Below are 20,783 nucleotides of genomic sequence, written 5' to 3'. Positions count from 1 at the left end.
ATGAAATAAATCACCATCATTCCTGATGGTTGGGAGCTTAATGAGCGTCAGAAACCCATCCTGTGCACTGCTGCTGGGCTGAAAGGAATTTTCTTTAAAGCCTGTCACTTCCATCAGACTATGAGAGCCCCCAAAGCAAAACTCATGTCATTGTCATCCTTGCTTCCCCAGGGTCTTGCTCAGCATCTGCCATAGATAATGGTGCAGTGAGTTTGCAGAATGACTCACTCAACTCCCCACTTCAAGGCCAGTGTGGTTTCTGGCTCTTCCCTGCCCCAGCCTATTGTGCCTCTGAACACTAAACACACCACGCGCCATTCGTTCACCTGGGGACACATGCTATTATGCTGTGTCATGAATCAGTTCCTCTTACAGCGTGCCTGTCTCCATCCCCATTCATCTCTAAGCAATTATTTTCCATCATGAGCCACGTACTAGGTACACAATGACAAAAAAGACCAATCTCTGCCCTCCCGCAAAGCTGGCAGGCAGGTAATTACAACACCGCAGTGTGGAAGGGGCCACAGTAGGTGAAGGCACAGGATGCTGCATGAGGACAATGTAGCAGTGGCCTCACCCAGGGGTTAGGTGACATTTCCTACAAGAAGTGACATGTCACTCCTAAAGAGAGACAGAAGAGAATGGGCTTTTCAGGAGGAGGATGCCATGTGAGCAAAGGTCCTAAAGTGAGGTAGCCTGACGGGTTCAGGAAGTGACAGATCGGTGGCATGTCTGGCAATGAAGCACGAGGAGGAAGGGGCAGAGGGGAGCCGGCGATGCAGGGCCTTTGACCTCGTGGTCGCACAAGACGCCTGACGCTTGGGCCCCGCTGTGGTGTGAAGCACACGTGGGAAGGGAGCCCTGCGGGCCAGGGCCCAGGACCTCTGCCTCGGTAAGACAGCAGGCAACGGGCTGGGTTCCGAGAGGAAAGGACCCCAGGAAGTCACCTCCTGCCGTGATGACCAGATTTGCCAGGATTTCTGTCTCCTGCCACTGACATTCGGCATCATGGAAAAGGGAAAAAAGAGCAAAGTACCTGGTGGAATTTGGAAACTGTGAGGCCAAAATAGGCCAGGGAGGCAAGAACAGGTGCTACGAGGGAACCCAAGGTCACGGCAAGGACCCACAAACGCTCTGTCTGGCACGCTGGCCGTCGGCTTTGCTCCAGGGGCTCCCCCGGTGCTGGGCCCCTTCTCCTCCCCGGTTCCCCCACCAGCAGCCTTACCTTGTACGTGAGATGCTCGGAGTCCACCGAGGGGGCTCCCACGGCCAGGTCGGGAACACCGTCCTTGTTAAAGTCCAACACGGCCAAGGCCGAGCCAAACCGACCTGAGGGCTGAAGAGCACAGGTTACTTCCCCTGGGCTACGCCACAGCCTGCAGACAGCACTCCTAACTCCCTGGGACAGAGAGGCCCGGGGACCTCTGTCACCCAAAGACCGAGGCACAAAACCACAGCAACCTGTAACACACCTGCAACACATCAGTTGGGTAGCTCTGCCCTGAGGATATTTTTGGCTTGTCTATCTGCCTTGAGGGGAAGCGGAGATGCCAGAAAGAAGAGGGTAGATTCGTACAAGTTCTAGGTTTGTAGAAAATAATCTTGTATATACTCCATCCCACATTAAGCATCTAACTTATCTTTGAAAGCATCTGAAATAATAGTCACACAACAGCAGCTAACATCTATCGAGTAGTCAGGATGTCCTAGAGTCATGCTGTTCAAGGTGGTTGCCACTAGCCAAATAATTAACATTAAATAAAATCCAACACTCAGTTCCTCAGTTGCAATAGCTACATTTCAAATACCCAAAAGCCTGTGCTCAGTGGCTCCCACACTGGACAGCGCAGCTATAGAGCGTTCCTGTCATTGCAGGGAGTCCCACAAGACCGTGCTGCTGCAGACACTGTTCTAAGCCCTTTTCATGGATTAAGGTAGGCACTGTTATTATCCCCACTTTCACGGTTTCCAGATGGAAAACTCTCTTCAGGTACAATTTTCTTCCAAGGTGGATTTTATAGATCTTTCTTCTCCTACTGTCTAGAATCAGCCCAGACCTAAAAGCAATAATTAGCTCCTTCAAGTCTTTCACAACTTACATAACAATGAATAGCTTTTCACATGGTGGTGCTTGCTACATAACACGCATGCCCCAGTGCCCACATTCATTATATGTTGGCTAATCTCTCCACGCCCGTGCGCAATGGCATCTGTGAGCACTGCCTCTTTCTACAGGCAGAAACTTGATAAACAAGAGAAGATTGCTTGGGGACACAAAGCATGCGGGGGCAGGGTGGGGACCAATAACCACTGAGGACCAGTTTGTTCCATCAACACCAGCTGCACCATCCGGCCCTCTGCAGGTTGGCCGGTCATTTCCAGGGAGCACAGAAGTTTAAAGCAGATGAGTCCTTGAGACATGTACTCTAATTCCCCATGGTATACATGAGGACACGGAGAGTATCACTGCAGCCAAGGCCAGAGGGCAGGATTCCCATCCCCAGTCCATGCCTTAATCTTGCTGCAATCTTCCTGCCATCCTCCAAATTATCGAGGGTCACTGGGGGAGGAGAGCATGGAGCCACCTCCTTCCTTGCCCAAGTGCTCTTTGAGAGAGTTTGTCATTCACAGGAAGCAGCTGCCTCTCTCATTCCCTGCCTATATGAGCCCAAAGGATTATACTTTACACAACGGTCTGACAGGGGAATGGCTTTGTAGAGAGGTAAGAAGCAACCCGATTGGTTTATTTTGGAAATTTCTTGTGCAGTGTCAGAAGGCTCCAGAAAATGCTGTCCCCCTCTGGGACTGTGTGACTTTACATACGCACCAGTCAACGTGTCTGTACACGTTGTATTCAGGGCTCCTTTCAGCAGAGCCTAAACTAGATCATAAACCACTGTACTTCTCATTTTTTAATGTATGTTCAGGTATGTTATTTTTTAATGTACGCCATCTTCTCTTCTCTTTACAGCACTTTTTTTTTTTTTTTTTTTTTGAGACAGAGTCTTGCTCTGTTGCCCAGGCTAGAGTGCCGTGGCATCAGCCTAGCTCACAGCAACCTCAAACTCCTGGGCTCAAGCAATCCTCCTGCCTCAGCCTCCCGAGTAGCTGGGACTACAGGTGTGGGCCACCACGCCCAGCTAATTTTTTCTATTTTTAGTAGAGACGGGGTCTTGGCCTTGCTCAGGCTGGTCTCAAACTCATGGTCTCGAACTCCTGACTTGAAGTGATCCTCCTGCCTGGGTCTCCCAGAGTGCTAGGATTACAGGCGTGAGCCACCATGCCCCATCCTCTTCCCAGCATTAACTTCACAGCGAAAGGTTAAGTGGCTCACCTAGAGCAAGAACCACAATCTAACCCAAAGTCTAGATTTCCTTCCCCTGGTGTTTGATAGTACTCACAGCATGTAGCACCAGGCCAGGGTCACCAAAAGCCCCTGCACTCGTCTGTGACCAGTACCAGGGCTCTGTCTCCCCCCACCCCACCCCCCTTATTGCTACTATGAGGACTAATTCCTCTAATGTTTGGAAACCCTACGGGACCCAGCACTTCCAAGAGGAATTAATGCTCAGACTCCATGAGGAACATTTGTACAGTCACTATGGATTTTTTTCTGGTGATAAGTAACCACTTAAAGCCAAAGAATGAAATCTGCACAAAGGCTAGAGTTTAGTTACTAGCAATATACCAATGTTGTTTTTTTATTTTTGACAAGTGTACCATAAATATGTAGGATGTTATCATAGGGAAAATGGGTAAAGGCATATGGGAACACTTTGCACTGTCTTTACAACTTCTCTGTGACTCTAAAATTTTTAGAAAGTTTTATAAATATAAAGAGGTTTGTATTATCAAGAAATCATATTCCACTTGGCCTCTGGAAGCAGCTCTAAATAGCACGCATGTTTTTGGAAGGCGTTAGGCTACACACTCGAAGTTAATGAGATAAATGACATGAACAGAAGTTGAAGAATAAAAAGTACGACATGAATGTAGGCCACCAGCTGTTTGTTATGATAATTATTCATTATTGATTATTCATCCTGGAGATTTGCCACGAAATGCAAGCAGTGACTTACCGACCACTGAAAGAGAGAACATGAGACGGTGTCTCACCTGGAAGCCCTCGAGGATCCTGTGGGCCTCCTTGTCTAGGTCCAGGTCGACGGGGGGCAGGCCCAGGTCATTGCCGTAGATGAGGTACACACGCCCCACCTGGACGTGGCCAGGGTGGCTGTAGCCTGGTGCGCCTACCACAAGGTCACCGTGCCCATCCTGGTTGAGGTCAGCTGAGGTCATTGCCCTTAGTGAAGAGAAGGGACCCACCGCAGTGCCACTGAGGACTAGGGTTAAGACTGCCTCCTGTTTTTCTCCTTCCTAGAATCCAGTGCTTGAACTTTCTCTCACTGATTTTTCCATCTGTCATGACTATTGAATATCCACTTCTGAGGGTGTACTGTTTGTGATTCAGTCTCACTCTCCGAGGGGAAAAACAAAACAAAAATGGACAAATCAAGGCCTCTGAGCATTTCTGGATCACATAACCTGAGCAGATGTAAAGTATCTGCACAAAGCATCATGTCTCAGATGCGACACCCAGGGTAGCCGAAGCACAATCCAGGGCTCGCCCTGAGAACAGAGAGGAAGTTCACGTCCAGCCAAGCCCCTCCAGCCAGTGGCAGCGGCCGCTTTCTGATCTGCTCAACCCGTTTCGATTTGTTACCTGATCAAAGACAAGCCTGTGTTATAGACTGTTTATTTCAACCACAGCTACAGAGGGTGCCTAGTACTGGGCCAACAGAAATGTCCAGCACATTTAGTGGATGTGCCTAAATGCAATTCCATGACCTACCAGTTATAGTGCTGGCCAAGTTGAGCCCAAGGTTCAAATGTCACTACTGGGGCTGGAAAGACCACTTACTGCCACATAAAGAACAAATGGCAGAACGGAGGGAAAGAGCAAGAGGAGTTTCTCAAGGCCGTGATGCCCAGTGGAAAGGGCAGGGACCCCAGTGGAGCTGCTGTTCTCTGCACTCCTGAGGCTGATGCTGGCCAGTGATGGCCCCCAGGCAAGGCCCTGTGGACACCGGCCTTGCAGGAGGCTGTCTTTCGGATCTTGCAGGAATGTGGCCCAGGAGAGCCATTATTCACAAATGAATGGCCAGTAAAGCCAGCATTCATCTCCCAGTCCCCTGTGCTAACAATGAACACAGTGGCGGCCCCCAAAGGAAGAGCTGTCAGGAAATTGTTCGGAGGAAATGCATTGCCACTTGGATTTAAAGAGTGTGGTTTTTAGGGGGGGGGAAATAAAAAAGCTTTCACCAAAACCTCCAGAAAAGTCAGGTGGGCCCAGTTTTGGCTGAATTTTAAAATCAGAGGAATCCCTAACATTGTCTTTATGAAATTAGCATGGTATATCAGGCTTTTACTACATGAAGTTACAATACTCTAATCACTATTACAGCTATCTGCTTATGTCTTTCTAATGTCATTAGATTATAGAAATAAAAATGTAATAACTCCAAGAATATCAGAGCTTTACAAATATTCTGAATATTTATTCTATAAATAATCACAACTTTATTGTGATTATTTAGCAAAGTGAAAGCTCTTTGTATTTAAATATATTTGACCAACTTTAAGGAGATCATTTCACCTTTACAATAATGTAACCACTAAATCAATACTTTTGTTGATGGTGAACTGATTTGAAAATAAGGTGCTAACGAGTATGATTTTAAAAAGTTGCTGAATGACTGAATGAAATGAATACTGATGAAAACATTCGCAAGTTATATAATCTTATACATACCACCCAAGCCGTGCATAGGGAAGTGACAAGAAGTAAGATGCTAAGGGACTGGAGACATGCTTCCGGGACTCCTGAGAGCCACCTGTAAACATTGTCCTTAAGTTCCTTTCCAAGGCCTGGTACATAAAGGATATGGAATCCTGAAATAAAAAGATTATTACAGACAGAGAAAGACACAGAGCATAATCAACAAAGCTACTGTTTCCTGTCAAAAGTGTTGGACTTTTGTGGCAGAATTGAGTTTTTACAAGTGCTAAAAAAATAAAACATTGATTCTTATCAATAAGTAAGATCACTTAGGACAGGCAATTGCACAGTGAAATTGTACCCTCAACTTAGGATGCAGGATGGTAGAGTCCTAGCCTGAGAGGTTGGGGCCAGCATGAAAAGAAAAGGGTTAGCTAGGACTTATCCCAAACCAACTATGTCAAGATGGTCTGCACTAATCTGTAGAACCTAACGGAACAAAATAATTTTTATCGACTAAAATTTTTTAAAAGACAAGTCCATTCAATCTACAACTGTAAATTTATTTGTGCATATATTCTTTTTTCCCCCCAAACAAATAAACTGGAGCACAACCAGAATGCCACAGACACCTTCTAAACCACACCCAAATTAAGATGCTGCTGTATTTGCAGCCTGGCAGGCGTGACAGGTCATACACAGAGTGCTGGGAGCCGTACGCAAGAGAATCTGGGAGACAACAAGGTCCTCAGCCTGGGATGCTGAATTGTTCCTACTGTGGTTACTGCAGAGACACAAATGCAGACCGGAGTGGCTCTGAGCAAGCTGGCCAGGCGCTAGATTCATCCAAGTTAAGGGGATGCAACTCTAAATTCACACATGGGTGGGTGACATGGAACCGAACATACTTCCCAGGCCTGCTCCAGAACAGAGCAGAATTGTCCCAGAGCCACGAGGCAGCCAAGACAGCCCCAGCTCTGGAGAAGCACAGGGTACAACACTCCTGCAGGTGGGACCACGCCTTCCGCTCTGCCCACTCTAATCCCACCAGCAGGCTGCGCACAGATTGCTCATCCTAATGCCCAGCTCTGACTTGCTCATTCATCCAGGAAGCATTTAATCAGTTCCTGTTGTATACCAGGCACCATGAAAGATGCTGGGAATATAAAGTCCCTTGTTATACAATTCATTTATTTTGCAAAGGAGACAAAGCCACATATGGCAAGACAAAATGATATGTGCTTTGATAGAGGTTCCCAGATCCCAGGGTGTCCCTGGAACAAATCACATTTGGAGGCCAGGGGTACTTGCTGGCCTGGCACATGCTGCCCAGGTGACTTTCCGTGGACGACTAAAACAAGATATTCCAAGAAGCAGCATGTTCCTCTTTCTCAATATAAAGCAGAAAATTCTCACCGGGGTCCAGGACTCCACACTAAAGAACACTCCTCTTTCAGTATAGTGTACGCTTCTTTCAATATTTTTAGTTAGGGGTGCAGTCACATTTCTGTGAAAATCATTCTTCTGCACTTTTGAGCTGCTGAAGAGAAAGAGGAATAAACAAGTTAAGGCTGAGAAAACAACCAACCCCCTGAGTAACTGAGTTGAGGCACACAGACAAGTTAATCACAGGTTAAAAGACCGTAACGTTTCAACATCTGACAGTTGAAGGAACAACAGAAAAATAAAATTGTAGAAAAACTTCATTCCACAAAATCTTTTAGATAATATATTTTCAAGGGTTGAAAGCCCGTCCTTACAAAAAATGATTATTTCCTATAGCCTCAAAGTTCTAAAATGAGTATAAAAGGCTTGAATTTATTCCAGATTAAAAAAAAATTAAAGCTGTATCAATATTTCACATAAAAGGTCAAGAAGAAGGTATATAGCTGGCAGAGAAACTGGTATGCAGGCATACTGATTTATCTGTTGTTGTTGTTGTTGTTGTTGAGACAGGGTCTTGTTCTGTCACCCAGGCTGGAGTGCAGTGGCCCAATCATAGCTCACCGTAATGCCAAACTCTTGGGTTTAAGTGATCCTCCTGCCTCAGCCTCCCAAATAGCTGGGATTACAGATGCATGCCACCATATGTGGCTAATTTTTTTTATTTTTTGTAGAGATGGGGTCTTGCTATCTTGTCCAGGCTGGTCTCAAACCCCTGGCCTCAAGTGATCCTCCTGCCTTGGCCTCCCGAAGTGCTAGGATTACAGGTGTGAGCCACCACACCTGGCCCTGATTTATCTTTAAAGATATGCTAGAATTAATATACAATAAAAATATATTTTCAAATTGAGAGGTTTTAACCAGCTCAAAAAGTAGATGTCTAGAGGAGGCAGACAAGCCTCAGAAGTGACTGCATGGAAGGCAGGCAGCAGCCATGAGTAAAGGAGATTCCGGACAAGACACTGGGAGTGTAAGGGTTCTGGCAACGCAATCTAAAGGTGTTCAACTCAATTGAAAAACAACCACAAAATTCACCTAATTCAAATAAATTAAACAAGAAGGGCTTAACTGAACCTTCTCTGCATATTCTCAATTCTTTCAAAGTGCTAAAATCGTTCTTCTTAGGACCTGTCAATGCAGACGTTCCTTTTGAGTGTCTAACTCTTGCTCACCCTTAAAGATCTCAGGTGAGCCATTACTTCTTCAAGGAGACCTCTCCTGTGCCGGGGTTAGGACACTCTGTTGTACCATCCCAGAGCGCCCTGCTCTTTTCCTTCCTAATACTTAGCGATGGCTACAATTGCTTGTGCAGTGCCCATCCCCCTGCCAGGCCATACGCCCTGAGAGCAGAACAGTTTCTATCTTGCTCACAATGCTATCTCTGGTGCCTGAGCCAGCTACTGGCACCTAATGATTAATAAATAGTATTTTATATTATTTACACTATTTTGTTGTTACATTTTATTACTAATAAATATACCTTGGAGATATTGCAGGTTTTGTTCCAGATCACCGCAATAAAGCGAGTCACATGCATTTTGTTTCCCAGCACATATAAAAGTTACGCTTACGCTACAGTGTAGTCTATTAAGTGTGTAATAGGATTATGTCTAAAAAATGTATATACTTTAATTTAAAAATACTTTATTGCCAAAAAATGCTAACAAATTATCTGAGCCTTCAGCAAGCAGTCATCTTTTTGCTGGCGGAGGGTCTTGCCTCGAGGTGGATGGGTGCTGGGTGCTGAAGGCTGGGGTGGCTGTGGCCATTTCTTAATATAAGACAACAGTGAAGTGTGTCACATCAATTGACTCTTCCTTCCATGAAAGATTTCTCTGTAGCATGCTATGCTGTTTGATAGCATTTTACCCACAGTAGGACTTCTTTCCAAATTGGAGTCAATCCTCTCAAATCCTGCAGCTCCTTTATTCACTTAAGTTTATATACTGTTTTAAATCCTTCGTTGTCATTTCAACAAAGTTTACAGCATCTTCACCGGGAGTAGATTCCATCTCAAGAAACTACTTTCTTTGTCCGTCCATAAGAAGCAACTTCTCTCTGTTAAAATTTTTTTTTGTTTTTGTTTTTAGGGACAGGGTCTCACTCTAACCCAGACCGGAGTGCAGAGGTACAATCATAGCTCACTGTAACCTCAAACTCCTAGGTTCAGGCGATCCTCCCACCTCAGCCTCCCAAGTAACTAGGTGTATATAGGCACGCACCACCATGCCCAGTTAATTTTTTAAAAAATATTTTGTAGAGATGGGGTCTCGCTACATTGCCAGGCTAGACTCGAACTACTCCTGGCCTCAAGCAATCTTCCTGCCTCGGCCTCCCAAAGTGCTGAGATTACAGGCATGAAGCACCGTGCCTGGACTCATCTGTTAAAGTTTTATTTTGAGATTGCAGGAATTTAGTCACATATTTCAGACTCCATTTTTAATTCTAGTTCTCTTGCTTTTTCCACCACATCTGTGTTACTTCCTCCACTGAAGTCTTGAACCCCTCAAAGTCATCCATGAGGGTTGGAATTAGCTTCTTCCAAATTCCTGTGAGGGTTGATAATTTTGACTTATTCTCGAATCATGAACGTTCTTAATGGCATCCAGAACATGAATCCTTTCCAGAAGGTTTTTAATTTACTTTGCCCAGATCCAAAGAAAACATATCAATGGCAATTATAATTGTATGAAGTGTATGTCTTAAATAATAAGACTTGAAAGTTAAAATCAGTTCTTGATCCACAGGCTGCAGAATGGATATTGTGTTAGCAGGCATGAAAACATTCACCTCCTAATACATCTCCATCAGAGCCCTTGGGTGACTCAGTGTATTGTCAATGAGCAATAATATTTTGAAAGAAGTCTTTTATTCTAAGCAGTAGGTCTCAACAGTGGGCTTAAAATATTCAGTAAACCATGCTGTAAACAGATGTGCTATCATCCAGGCTCTGTTGTTCTATTTTTAGAGCACGGGCAAAATAGATTTAGCATAATTCTTAAGAGCCCTAGGATTTTTGGAATGATAAATGAGCATTGGCTTCAACTTCAAGTCACTAGCTGCATGACAAGAGAGTAACAAGAGGGTCAGCCTGTACTTTGAAGCCAGGTATTGACTACTCTCTAGCTATGAAAATCCTAAATGGCATCTTCCTCCAATAGAAGGCTGTTTCATCCACACTGCAAATCTGTTGTTTAGTGTAGCCACCTTCATTAATGATCTTAGCTAGTCTTCAAGATCATTTGCTGCTGCGTCTCCATCAGCACTTGCTGCTTCCCCGTGCACTTTCATGTTAAAGACGTGGCTTCTTTCCTTAAACCTCATAAACCAATCTCTGCTACCTTCAAACTTTTCTTCTGCAGCTCCTCACTTCTATCAGCTGAAGAGAGTCCAGGCTTTGCTCTGGATCAGGCTTTGGCTTAAGGGAATGTTGTGGCTGGTTTAATCTTATATCCAGGCCACTAAAGCTTTCTCCATATCAGCAATAAGGCTGTTTCACTTTCTATCATGTGTGTATTTACTAGAGTGACACTTTAATTACCTTCAAGAACTTTTCCTTTGCATTCACAACTTGGATGTTTGGCACAAGAAACCTAGCTTTCAATCTTCGGCTTTTGACATGCCTTCCTCACTTAAGCTTATTCATTTTTGGCTTTTGATTTAAATTGAGAGACGTGCGACTCTTCCTTTCATTTGAATAGGTAGAGGCCACTGTAGGGTTAGTAATTTGCCTAATTTCAATATAGTTGTGTCTCAGGGAATAAGAAGACCCAAGGAGAGGGAGAGACGTGGATGAATAGCTGGTCCATGGAGCAGTCAGGACACATAATATTTATCAATTAAGTTCACCATCTCATATGGGTGTGATTCATGGCACCCCAAAATAATTATAATAGTAACATCAAAGATCCCTGATCACAGATCACCATAACAGATATAATAATAATGGAAGTTGAAATATTATGAAAATTACCAAAATATGACAGAGACATGAAGTGAGCACATGCTGTTGAAAAAATGGTGATGACAGCCTTGCTCAGCGGGAGGGTTGCCACAAACCTACAGTTTGTAAAAAGCATAATATCTGTAAAGCACAATAAAAGAGGGTATGCCTGTATTTTTTTATGATATTGATCACATTATTGAACGAATGAATGGTGGTTGGTACCTGGCTCCCTCAGGAGATATCACCTCTTATAATACAAATCAAGCCTTCTGGCCCTCTTCCTAAGAAATTACCAGAGAGGGCTTCTCCCCACCCTGTCTTATTGATAAATACCTTTTCAAGGTGAAATTTGGGTAACATTTATGTGTAACGATAAAAATAATGATAGTAATAATAATACTAACTACCAGTTAGTGAACAACTTACTATGTGCTAAGTGCTTTACATCCCCTATTGCATGGGATCCACACCATAATTCTGGGAGTGGGGATATGTTTTTTTTTCCATTTTGCAAAAGGAGGAAGCTAGGGCTAAAAAAAAAAAAAAAAAAAAAAAACTGAAGCAACTTACTTAAAAATCACACAAGTATAAATGGCAAAGGTAGAACCTGTATCTGTCTGTCCACAGATCTCACGCTCTCAACCTCTACAGGGCACCCCCTCCAGGTGAGATGCTCTTTTTCTATGAACAATTTTGGAATCTACTTACCCCTGGGTATTGTTTTGCTGGCCACTGCATGCAATGAACAGAGGGTTCTCGGGTAGGCTGCAGTCACTGGGGAAACAGTCAAATGAATTAGGCATTTTTCTATCTTCTTTTCAAGCATGAATTTCACTGAGAGTCAGTGATATACTTCAACCACCTTTCAAAAGGCTTAAAGTGTTCAGGACCTAACCATATAGGACCTTTTAAGAGCTGAGTCCTCCTAGACAAGGGTGGTTAGGCTGACTGCTGGTGGTTTTATGGTCATACAGGCAGCGCCCCCCAGACTCACAGCCTCCCTCTTCCCTGCCGCTGAGCTGCTCCAGGCTGATGTGAAGCATCTCAGAATCAGATACTGTGGTAGAAGCTGAATCCCAGCTACATCACCTTCTGCCCACTTCTGCCCATTTATGCTCAAATATGTCTGAAGTTCTCAATTTCATTTCTTTAAAAAAAATTCTATAAATTCAATAATTAAATAGGTAATGCAGTATCCCCTTTTACAAGTGAAAAGGCTGCTGAGAATGTAAGGGATGAACTCTCTTAATTAGGGGCTTTCCGCCAAGTCTGAACAGAAGCATCAAGGGAATGGGCATTAACATTAGAAGAGTATTCCGGAATGAAGACTATTTTTGAGGAAAAGAAGAATTGTATGGAGGTCATGAGGGAGGCTCAGGGTAGTCTGAAGCTAGTAGACAGGGTAGGGGTGAGAAAAACTAGTTGTGGAAAAGGAATTTAGAAAAGGAGGAAGATGAAGGCAAACTTTTCCTGCTAAAATCTTTCTTCAGGCCAGCTTTGGGATAAAGTAAAAGTTCTCTCTTTGAAGCCTCTTTTCTCCACCCCAGGATTCAGAAGGCAGTCATCCAACATTAGTATTATATTTACAAATACATTTTGAAATAAGTAGCGATCTGGGAATGTAATTACCACTATTTCTTTAGAAAAATACACCATGAACTCCAAGTAACATACATGAGCTTTGTAAGAAAAGCTATTACTATTAAGTTGGGAAATGCCTGCTTATGAAAATATTTATAGTTTTTCTTTTTGTCATGAATTTGTGTTATCTCTCTTTGGAGCCTTCTCTAAATTTTTCAAAAATTCCTGTAAATTCTGACAAAGCTTTCTTTGTATGTGTGTGTAAAAAAGCAGTCAATTCACAGAATTTCATGCCTTGGGAAATTGGGACAGGGAACCAAGAGACAAGAAATGTGTTCCTTTCTCAATTATTTCTTCCTAATTAAAGAATAAGGCCCAGCTACATATCTTTCCTGAGCTATTTGGAAAACCAAACCAAAAACAAACACCACAAATTGTTTTCCAGTTTGAGGGTTGTTAATGTGGATTATGTAAAACAAGTAAATGCAGGTCACTCTCTCCCCAATGTGGCCATGTGTTAAGAATCCTTCCAATATAAACTTAACTTCCTTCCAATGATAATTATAATAATAGTAGCCAACATTTACTAAGTGTTTACTACATGCTAAGCCCTTTACATAAGTGATCTCATTTACTCCTCACAACAACCCTATGATAAAAATAGTCTTACTGTCCTCATTTTGCAGATGAGGAAACTAAGGCTTGGGGCAGTGGTTAGCAACCAACTTGTTCCAGATAATTCAGTAGTGAGTGGCAGATCTCTTAAATTCCAAAGCCCATCCCCTCTACAACCAAGCTAGCTGCACCTAGAAACCCACGACCACGGAAGGAAGGCTTGGAGATTTTACTTGAGGTGTATTTCACTATTGAAAATGGCATTCATATTAGATTTTTTTATCCCTGTCAAATTGTTACTCACCGAGTCTTAAAAACAAGTTTACTATGTACAAAGCTAAGGTTGAATTTATCATCAAAAGGAATTTAGTTTCAAATCAACACAATATGTAATTAACATTATTTCAACGCTAGCAAATGTGTTTATAAGGGCAAGGGAACATCATGCAGTATAATATACTGGAGCTATGCCTCTGTGGGCCACTCCAACAAATAAACACCAGCCCTCCTATAATCCCGACCTGGGACAGTTTCCCAGGCACAGCTCCTGCCCAGAAAACCCTCTTTCCCACTGCTAGTGGCACAGCCTAAGCTTTTGGTGCTGTCCAATGTCCCACTGCTTTCCTACTCACACCTGCATCCTGGCCCTGTTCAGGTTGGCAGTGGGGAGAGACCACATACCCCATGGTGTGTTAGAAATGACTCCTCAGAGGAACCTTGGCTCCCTCAGATCGAGGGCTGGACTCTGTGCGACCCTAATGGGAGTGGGGACAATCCCAGTCTACCCTGATCTCTATTTGGTCTGAGTCTCCGATGAGCACTTGGCCTGAGCATGCTGAGTAGGAGAAGAAAAGGAACTGGAGACTGAGCAACTGTCCCATCTGGGTTACATGTCAAATTTCCCCAGAAAACTGTGCTTTATAGATGCATTTATTTATGATTTTATTTTGCTGTGTATGTGTGTGTCAGGGGGGCATACCTGGGGTTCTGTTTGCATCTGGTTTTTTTAGTAGCAGTGAAGTACCCTTTGAAACCCTCAAACCCTGAGAGGTGAGTTGGGGTGGAGAGGTGAGTCACCACACCCCTGTTGCTACAGCAAGAACGCAGCAGCTGAGCCACTCCCCACTCTGGGCCCCACGGAGAGCTGGCATTCAGGCTCCCCGCATGGCTTCTCCCAAAAGCAACAGATGGAACACTGCCTGTAGAGGCCGATTCCCTCCTGCCTGAGCCATTTCTCACAGACCACAAATTCTGCAATATCTGTCTCCCTATCCCGAAAACATCAGAGGCCTCAACCAAGCCAACTGGATGGGAACTAGTCAGGTTTTTGAGGTGACTGTATTTCTATTCTTTTCCTCCTTGAATAGGTTAGGAAAGCACTTCGTGGAACTTTTTGGGTTTTGTTTGTATTTGATCAGTTGAAAAACCTGAGAGTTATGTCGGAGAACGAGGTAGAAAGGCAGGGAGTGACTGGTATAAGAAATGGAGTAATAACTCACCTGGTCCCATTCTCTAACATGAAGCTTGTTAGACGGTAAATGTTAGTGGACCAAAACGCCATATCATCCAGTCCTCCAAGGAAATACTCTTGGAATTGTTCTACCAAAAACGGGGACTTGGTAGAGTAAGTAGGATAAAGCTACAGCAGAGAAAAAGAAAAATAAATCAATAAGGAGCTCTTCCTGGTATTTTTATAATCCTTCACGATTTGGAAGAATGAGGCCTTTACCTTGGAAACAGCCAACATTTCGCCATACCTGCAATACAAACAATGATTTTGACTGTTAAGTTGCAGTTTCTAACAGAAAAATGAAGCAAATCATGATGAAAAAGTTCCAACCACCCATAGCCACTATCGCACACTGCCTTTGAATAAGCAAAATCCATAAACTCCAAATCTACTCTCAGGAACCTAGAACATGACAAGTGTGCTAAGGAAGTCACGATAAAATCAGTTCCAAACTTTCCCCTGGGTTACACTTACATTTCCAAGAACTGAAGGTGTGAACAATCAACAATTACATTTTTGGTGATGACTTTTCGACCATAAAGTTTATCGTAAATTCCCAATAGATCTTTGACAGGCACATACCTGAAAAATGTAGAATAAAATAAGAGTTGTTTTGATTCTGAAGTTGAAGATAACGATGACGCCAGCAGCTGCAGCAACTGCCAGTTATTCCAAGCTTATTATATACCGGGCACCATGCAGTCTTTACATGCACGAGTTAACCCTACCAGTGACCCAAAGTGGTTAGTACTATTATATTCCCATTTTATATAACAGGAAACTGAGGCACAGAAAAGTTAAAAAATTGGTCTAATGATGCAGAGTAAACAACTGGTACCTTAATCAAACAGTGACCAAGATATGCTCAGAGATTGGAAACTATTAATAAAGTATAAAAAGTGTTTAATTTTGTGGATTGAGAGCTTAAGAAGCAATTTAAAGCATTTTCATTCTTTTGAGCTGAATTTTTCTCAAGAATCATTTTAAAAACACCAAAAATGGCTCCTCACTCCAACATCTTAGTTTCAGAGTAGACAGTAAAAAGTAGTGAAAAGAATTCTAAGTCAGGCTTTTGGTTCACAGATATTGTTTATTTCAGTTGGAAGAAGAGCATCATTTAAAAATTAGATTTATATGGATCATCTTTTATCTTAATTTTGACATCCTCAGAATACACAAGACAAAAATCTCAACCAATAAAATCTGGTTTTAGTGTGTTTACAAGAAAGAAGCGATGGAGATGTTCACTTTTTTATTCTATATGAGCATTGGAATGGCCTTCCCAATAAAAATAGCTTAAGAGACTAGACAAAATAACAATATTTTTTTAAATGAATCACTAAGCTAGCAAGAAAGTGGAAATGTTCCAAAGGGCCAAAACTAATAGAAACTGGAAACCTTGGGAGTTAAGTGAGTGGGAAAGTCAGTTTTTGCCCTGAGGACATCTGCCTCCCCCTGACAGGAGATAGAGCATAGGAACCACGCACAGTGGCCATCTCAGAGGAGACGCCTGCATTCGACCTAGAACACAAAAGGCTTCATCTTCTGCATAAGTATGAGCTAGAAATAAACCAACATACAAACAGGACAGCAAAGAAGACTGATTGTTTTCATCTTGGCATCAGAGAGAGAAAAAAAAAAAAATCTGTTTCCAGAATGCGTAACCACTAGGCAGTCCCACAAATGTTTTGTCCTGCATTTGTGTCATCTGTGTAGTCAGAAAACTTCAAGGGTTGAATGTAACTTAAAGGGGTCCCCGGGTAATCGTGCCTCAAGGCAGCCTGCAGAAGGCAAGGCAAACCTCTCTGGAGAAATGCAGCTCTAACTAGAGCCCCAAGTAATTCAGGTACCACAGAATATAACCAAAAGATGACCAATATAACTAATTATATCAGATAAAATAGACTTTAAGGCAGCAAGCATTATTAGAGGTCAAGAGGATCACTATATCATGATAAAAGGCTCAATTTGCCAGAAAGATATGATTTCAAAATTGAATGTACCTAATAGTACACGTTCAAAGCATATATAGCAAACTTGGACAGAATTACAACAAGAAATTGAAAAATCCATCATCACAGGGGGAGATTTTTAAAACTAATTTCTCCCTCAATTAGACTGACCTGATCAAAAGTAAAAAAAAAAAAAAATTAGTAAGTTTTTCTTACTTATAGCTTACAAATCTTTTTAACTTGAATGTAAATTTAGTAAGTTAGAGCTAATAAGCATATATAAGTCATGAAACCAAAAACTGGAGAATTAACATTCTTTTTAAGCATGCATGGAATATTTATAAAAATTGATCCTATTCTAGGCTATAAATCAAGACTCAATGAATTTCATAGGAATCCAAAAAATGTACAAGGAAGAAAAATATGAATAGAAAGTAATAGAAAATGAACATGTAATAGAGAAAATCAATAAAGGCAAATATTCATTCTTTAAAATAATAAAAAGAAATACTAAACAAGATTAATTGTTTAAAAATATAAGAGAAGACAGGATAAACAACATCATGGTAACAAAAGGAACATAAGTATAAATAAAACAGGAGAAAAAAGGATAACAAGAACATATTATGAGCAAACTTATGCCAAAATGTTTAAAGACTTAGAAGAAATAGGAAAGTCTTTGAAAAATAAAAAAAATTCCTTAAGAAGAAGTTTAAAGTATACAGTTCTATAACCATTCATGAAGTTTTTTTTAAAGTCCCTACAAAGAAATCAACAGTCCTAGATTGCTTTACAGGCAGGTTCTACCAAACATTCAAGTAATCAATGTTTGTTACAAAACTTCCAGGGAATATAAAAAGAAGGAACAATCCCCAGCTAATTTCATGAAGCCAGCAAAACAAAATCAAACAAGGAAAAAGAAGAAAGGAAAACTACAGTACAAGCTCACTCATAAACATATATGCAAAAACCCTAAATAGAATAGATTCAAAGAATATAAAAAAGATGATATATCATGACAAAATTGATTCTGACTCAGGAAATAAGGTTTGATTTAATATTAACATATAGATTAGTATAATTAGCTATATTAACAGAGTAAAAAACAAATAACTATCTCAACAGATATAGAAGAGTTTTTAATACAATCTGAAATTAATTTATGAATAAAAACTACTAGCAAACTAGAAGTAAAAGGAAGCTGCCTTAACTTTGTAAAGGGTAACCACAAAAATCTATGGCAAACATTATACTTGATGAAATTTTGAAAGCATTTTCTTTACAATCAGGACCAAATAAGTATGCGCGATATCACCACTTCCATCCAGCTAATACTGGAGATATTAGCCAGAGTGAATAGCAGGAAGAATGAATTAAAGGTATAGATATTGAAAAGAAAGAGCAAAACTGTCACAATTTGTAGATGATAAATTGTGAGTCTATCGTAAATTCAAAAGAATCTCCAGATAAATTATTACCTTAGAATAAATATACCTTAGAAATGTTGCTAGATATAAAATCAAACTGAGAAAGTCACTTGCATTTCTATATACCAACAATCAATTAGAAAATATAGCTATTAAAAGTTACCATTTATGGTAGTAAATAAAAATATAAAGTCTCTGGGACTAAATCTAATAAAATGCATAAGACCTTGGTGGAAAAACTTATCAACTTATAAAACTTTAAAGTCATTAAAGAAGATTTAAATAAATGGAATATAAAACATATTTATTGATAAAAAGACAAAATATTGCAAAATTCTTAATTCTCCCTCTAGTCAACTCTAGATTCAATATACTTCTAGTCAAAATTCCAGTAAAGTTTTTCTTGGAACATAACAACCTGATTCTAAATTTTATTTGTAGGGGCAAAGGCAAAGAATAGGTAAGGTACTTTTGAAGAAAAAGGACTAGTTGAACTCTGACATCTTTTAGGGCAGAGCTTTCAAGACTTATAAAGCTACAGTAATTAAAGAATTATTATAAAACTACAGTAATTAAAACAATCAATATTGTTCAGGATAGTCAATTAGACCAATAGACTATAACAGAAAGCCCAGAAACTGACCCATACACACAAAGAATTTTTAATTTATGACAGTGTATTGCAGCTCAGTCAGGAGAGTACAGATAAATCATTCTGGGACAATCTAGTTATCTCTGTAGGAAAAAGTGAAATTAGATTTGCATTTCAGAATATACAAAAAAATTAATTACAGGTAAATTAAAGACATAAAGTTAAAAAACAAAACTATAAAAGCTTTAGAAGACTAAGTAAGAGAATAACCTACTGTAAGAGAATTAACAAAATCTATTTGCCAAGATATACCATAAAATAGGTAAAAAGACATACCACAAACTGTAAAAAAGATATTTGCAACAAATGACAACCTGACAAAAGATTAGAAGTCAGAAAACACATATGCAAATAAAAAGGAAAAACAACCCAGCAGAAAAACAGACTAAAAACCAAAAATGGTTTTCACTTAAAGTCAAACATAAATGATCAATAAAATAGAAAAAAAAAGTTCAACCTCATTACTAATCTGGGAAATTCAAATTAAAACTTTAATGACATACCATTAGAAACCAAATAATTTGGAAAAATTTAACCATTGGACAATACCAAGTACTAGAGAATGCAGAAGACACAGAACTAATTATACAAAGCTGATGAGAGGATAAATTGGGAAGACCATTTTGAAAAAGTAAAGTTAAACATGCATAAACCCTATGATCCAGCAATTCCACTTCTGATGATGTTTACTTGAGAGAAATTCCCCTCTGGTGCATGAAAGTATGTACGAAAAATGTTCATACACAACACCATGTGTAATGCAAAAACACTTAAAATTATTTCTATGTGCATCAACATTAGAATGAAGTAATTCATTTTGGTATATCCATACAGTGGAGGACCACATAGGGGTGAAAATGAATGAACTACATAGCTAAATATATCAGTATGATTAAATCTCAAAAACATAATTATAAGAAATTGGTAGAAGAATATATACTTTATAATTCCATTTAACTAAAGTGAAAAAGCATATAATAATTTACATATGGATACATACATATGTAGTAAAACTATAGAGAAAAGCAACAAAATGGTTAACAGGAAACCTAGAATGATGATTACCCTACACAGAAGAGAAGGTAACGTGACCATAAAGGGAAGATAAGGAGCTTCCAAGATATCAGTAATGCTCTATTTCTCAAGGCAGGCAATAGCTACATAGGTGTGCATTATCTTATTCTCTTATTTATAAATATATATTCTTTTATGTGTTTGGTATAATTCACAATTATTTTAAAGAATCTACTTAGACTATTCTAATCTGCAGTTTTGCTTTCAAAATTTACAAATGCAGAAGACTCCTAATTACATTGTTAGTTATCCTTTCTAAGAAAAAGAGTCAAGGTCCACAATGCCATTAAGGTATCACATATTTAAATGTACATTGCTCTTACCAGCGCCGTGCGAGGTAATTAAAATTAAATTCAAACTGGCTCAACACATCTCCTCCTACAGTATGAGAAAAATTTACACATGGTGGATTAGTGACAATCACAGCATGCTTCTTTCAACACAAGTTCTCACAAGCTAGATTATTAGTTCTTCACATTGTTAAACATTTTTGTTAATAGTTTTAGGAACAGGCATTTTTTTTTTTTTTTTTTTTTTTGAGACAGAATCTTGCTCTGTTCCCCGGGCTAGAGTGCCGTGGCATCAGGCTAGCTCACAGCAACCTCAAACTCCTGGGCTCAAACAATCCTTCTGCCTCAGCCTCCCATATAGCTGGGACTACAGGCATGTGCCACCATGCCTGGCTAATTTTTTCTATATATTTTCAGTTGTCCAGCTAATTTCTTTCTATTTTTAGTAGAGATGGGGTCTCACTCTTGCTCAGGCTGCTCTTGAACTCCTGACCTTGAGAGATCCTCCTGCCTC

The 20,783-nt window shown here is 40.6% G+C and overlaps 1 protein-coding gene across 3 annotated transcripts in view; it reads right to left on the bottom strand.

The window, feature by feature from the left end:
- Nucleotides 1-20,783, bottom strand: part of GPLD1 (glycosylphosphatidylinositol specific phospholipase D1) — a 48,608-nt gene that overhangs the window by 10,708 nt on the left and 17,117 nt on the right. For 2 of the 3 annotated variants that reach the window (XR_011236044.1, XM_069493033.1), the window contains exons 8-16: nt 20,303-20,357; nt 15,349-15,456; nt 15,094-15,121; nt 14,864-15,003; nt 11,877-11,942; nt 7,196-7,319; nt 5,813-5,952; nt 4,117-4,303; nt 1,226-1,336 (exon numbers count right to left, since the gene is read on the bottom strand). Coding sequence is in view for 2 of the 3 variants with exons in the window: in XM_069493033.1 (XP_069349134.1) it covers nt 1,226-1,336; nt 4,117-4,303; nt 5,813-5,952; nt 7,196-7,319; nt 11,877-11,942; nt 14,864-15,003; nt 15,094-15,121; nt 15,349-15,456; nt 20,303-20,357 (959 nt within the window). In the remaining variant the exon portion in view is untranslated. The remainder of the gene's footprint in view (nt 1-1,225; nt 1,337-4,116; nt 4,304-5,812; nt 5,953-7,195; nt 7,320-11,876; nt 11,943-14,863; nt 15,004-15,093; nt 15,122-15,348; nt 15,457-20,302; nt 20,358-20,783) is intronic. The other variant, XM_069493034.1, reaches the window with a different exon arrangement.

This window comes from Eulemur rufifrons, chromosome 18 (genome assembly GCF_041146395.1).
Source record: "Eulemur rufifrons isolate Redbay chromosome 18, OSU_ERuf_1, whole genome shotgun sequence".
Lineage (NCBI taxonomy): Eukaryota > Metazoa > Chordata > Mammalia > Primates > Lemuridae > Eulemur > Eulemur rufifrons.
This window is presented reverse-complemented; position numbering and strand designations above follow the sequence as displayed.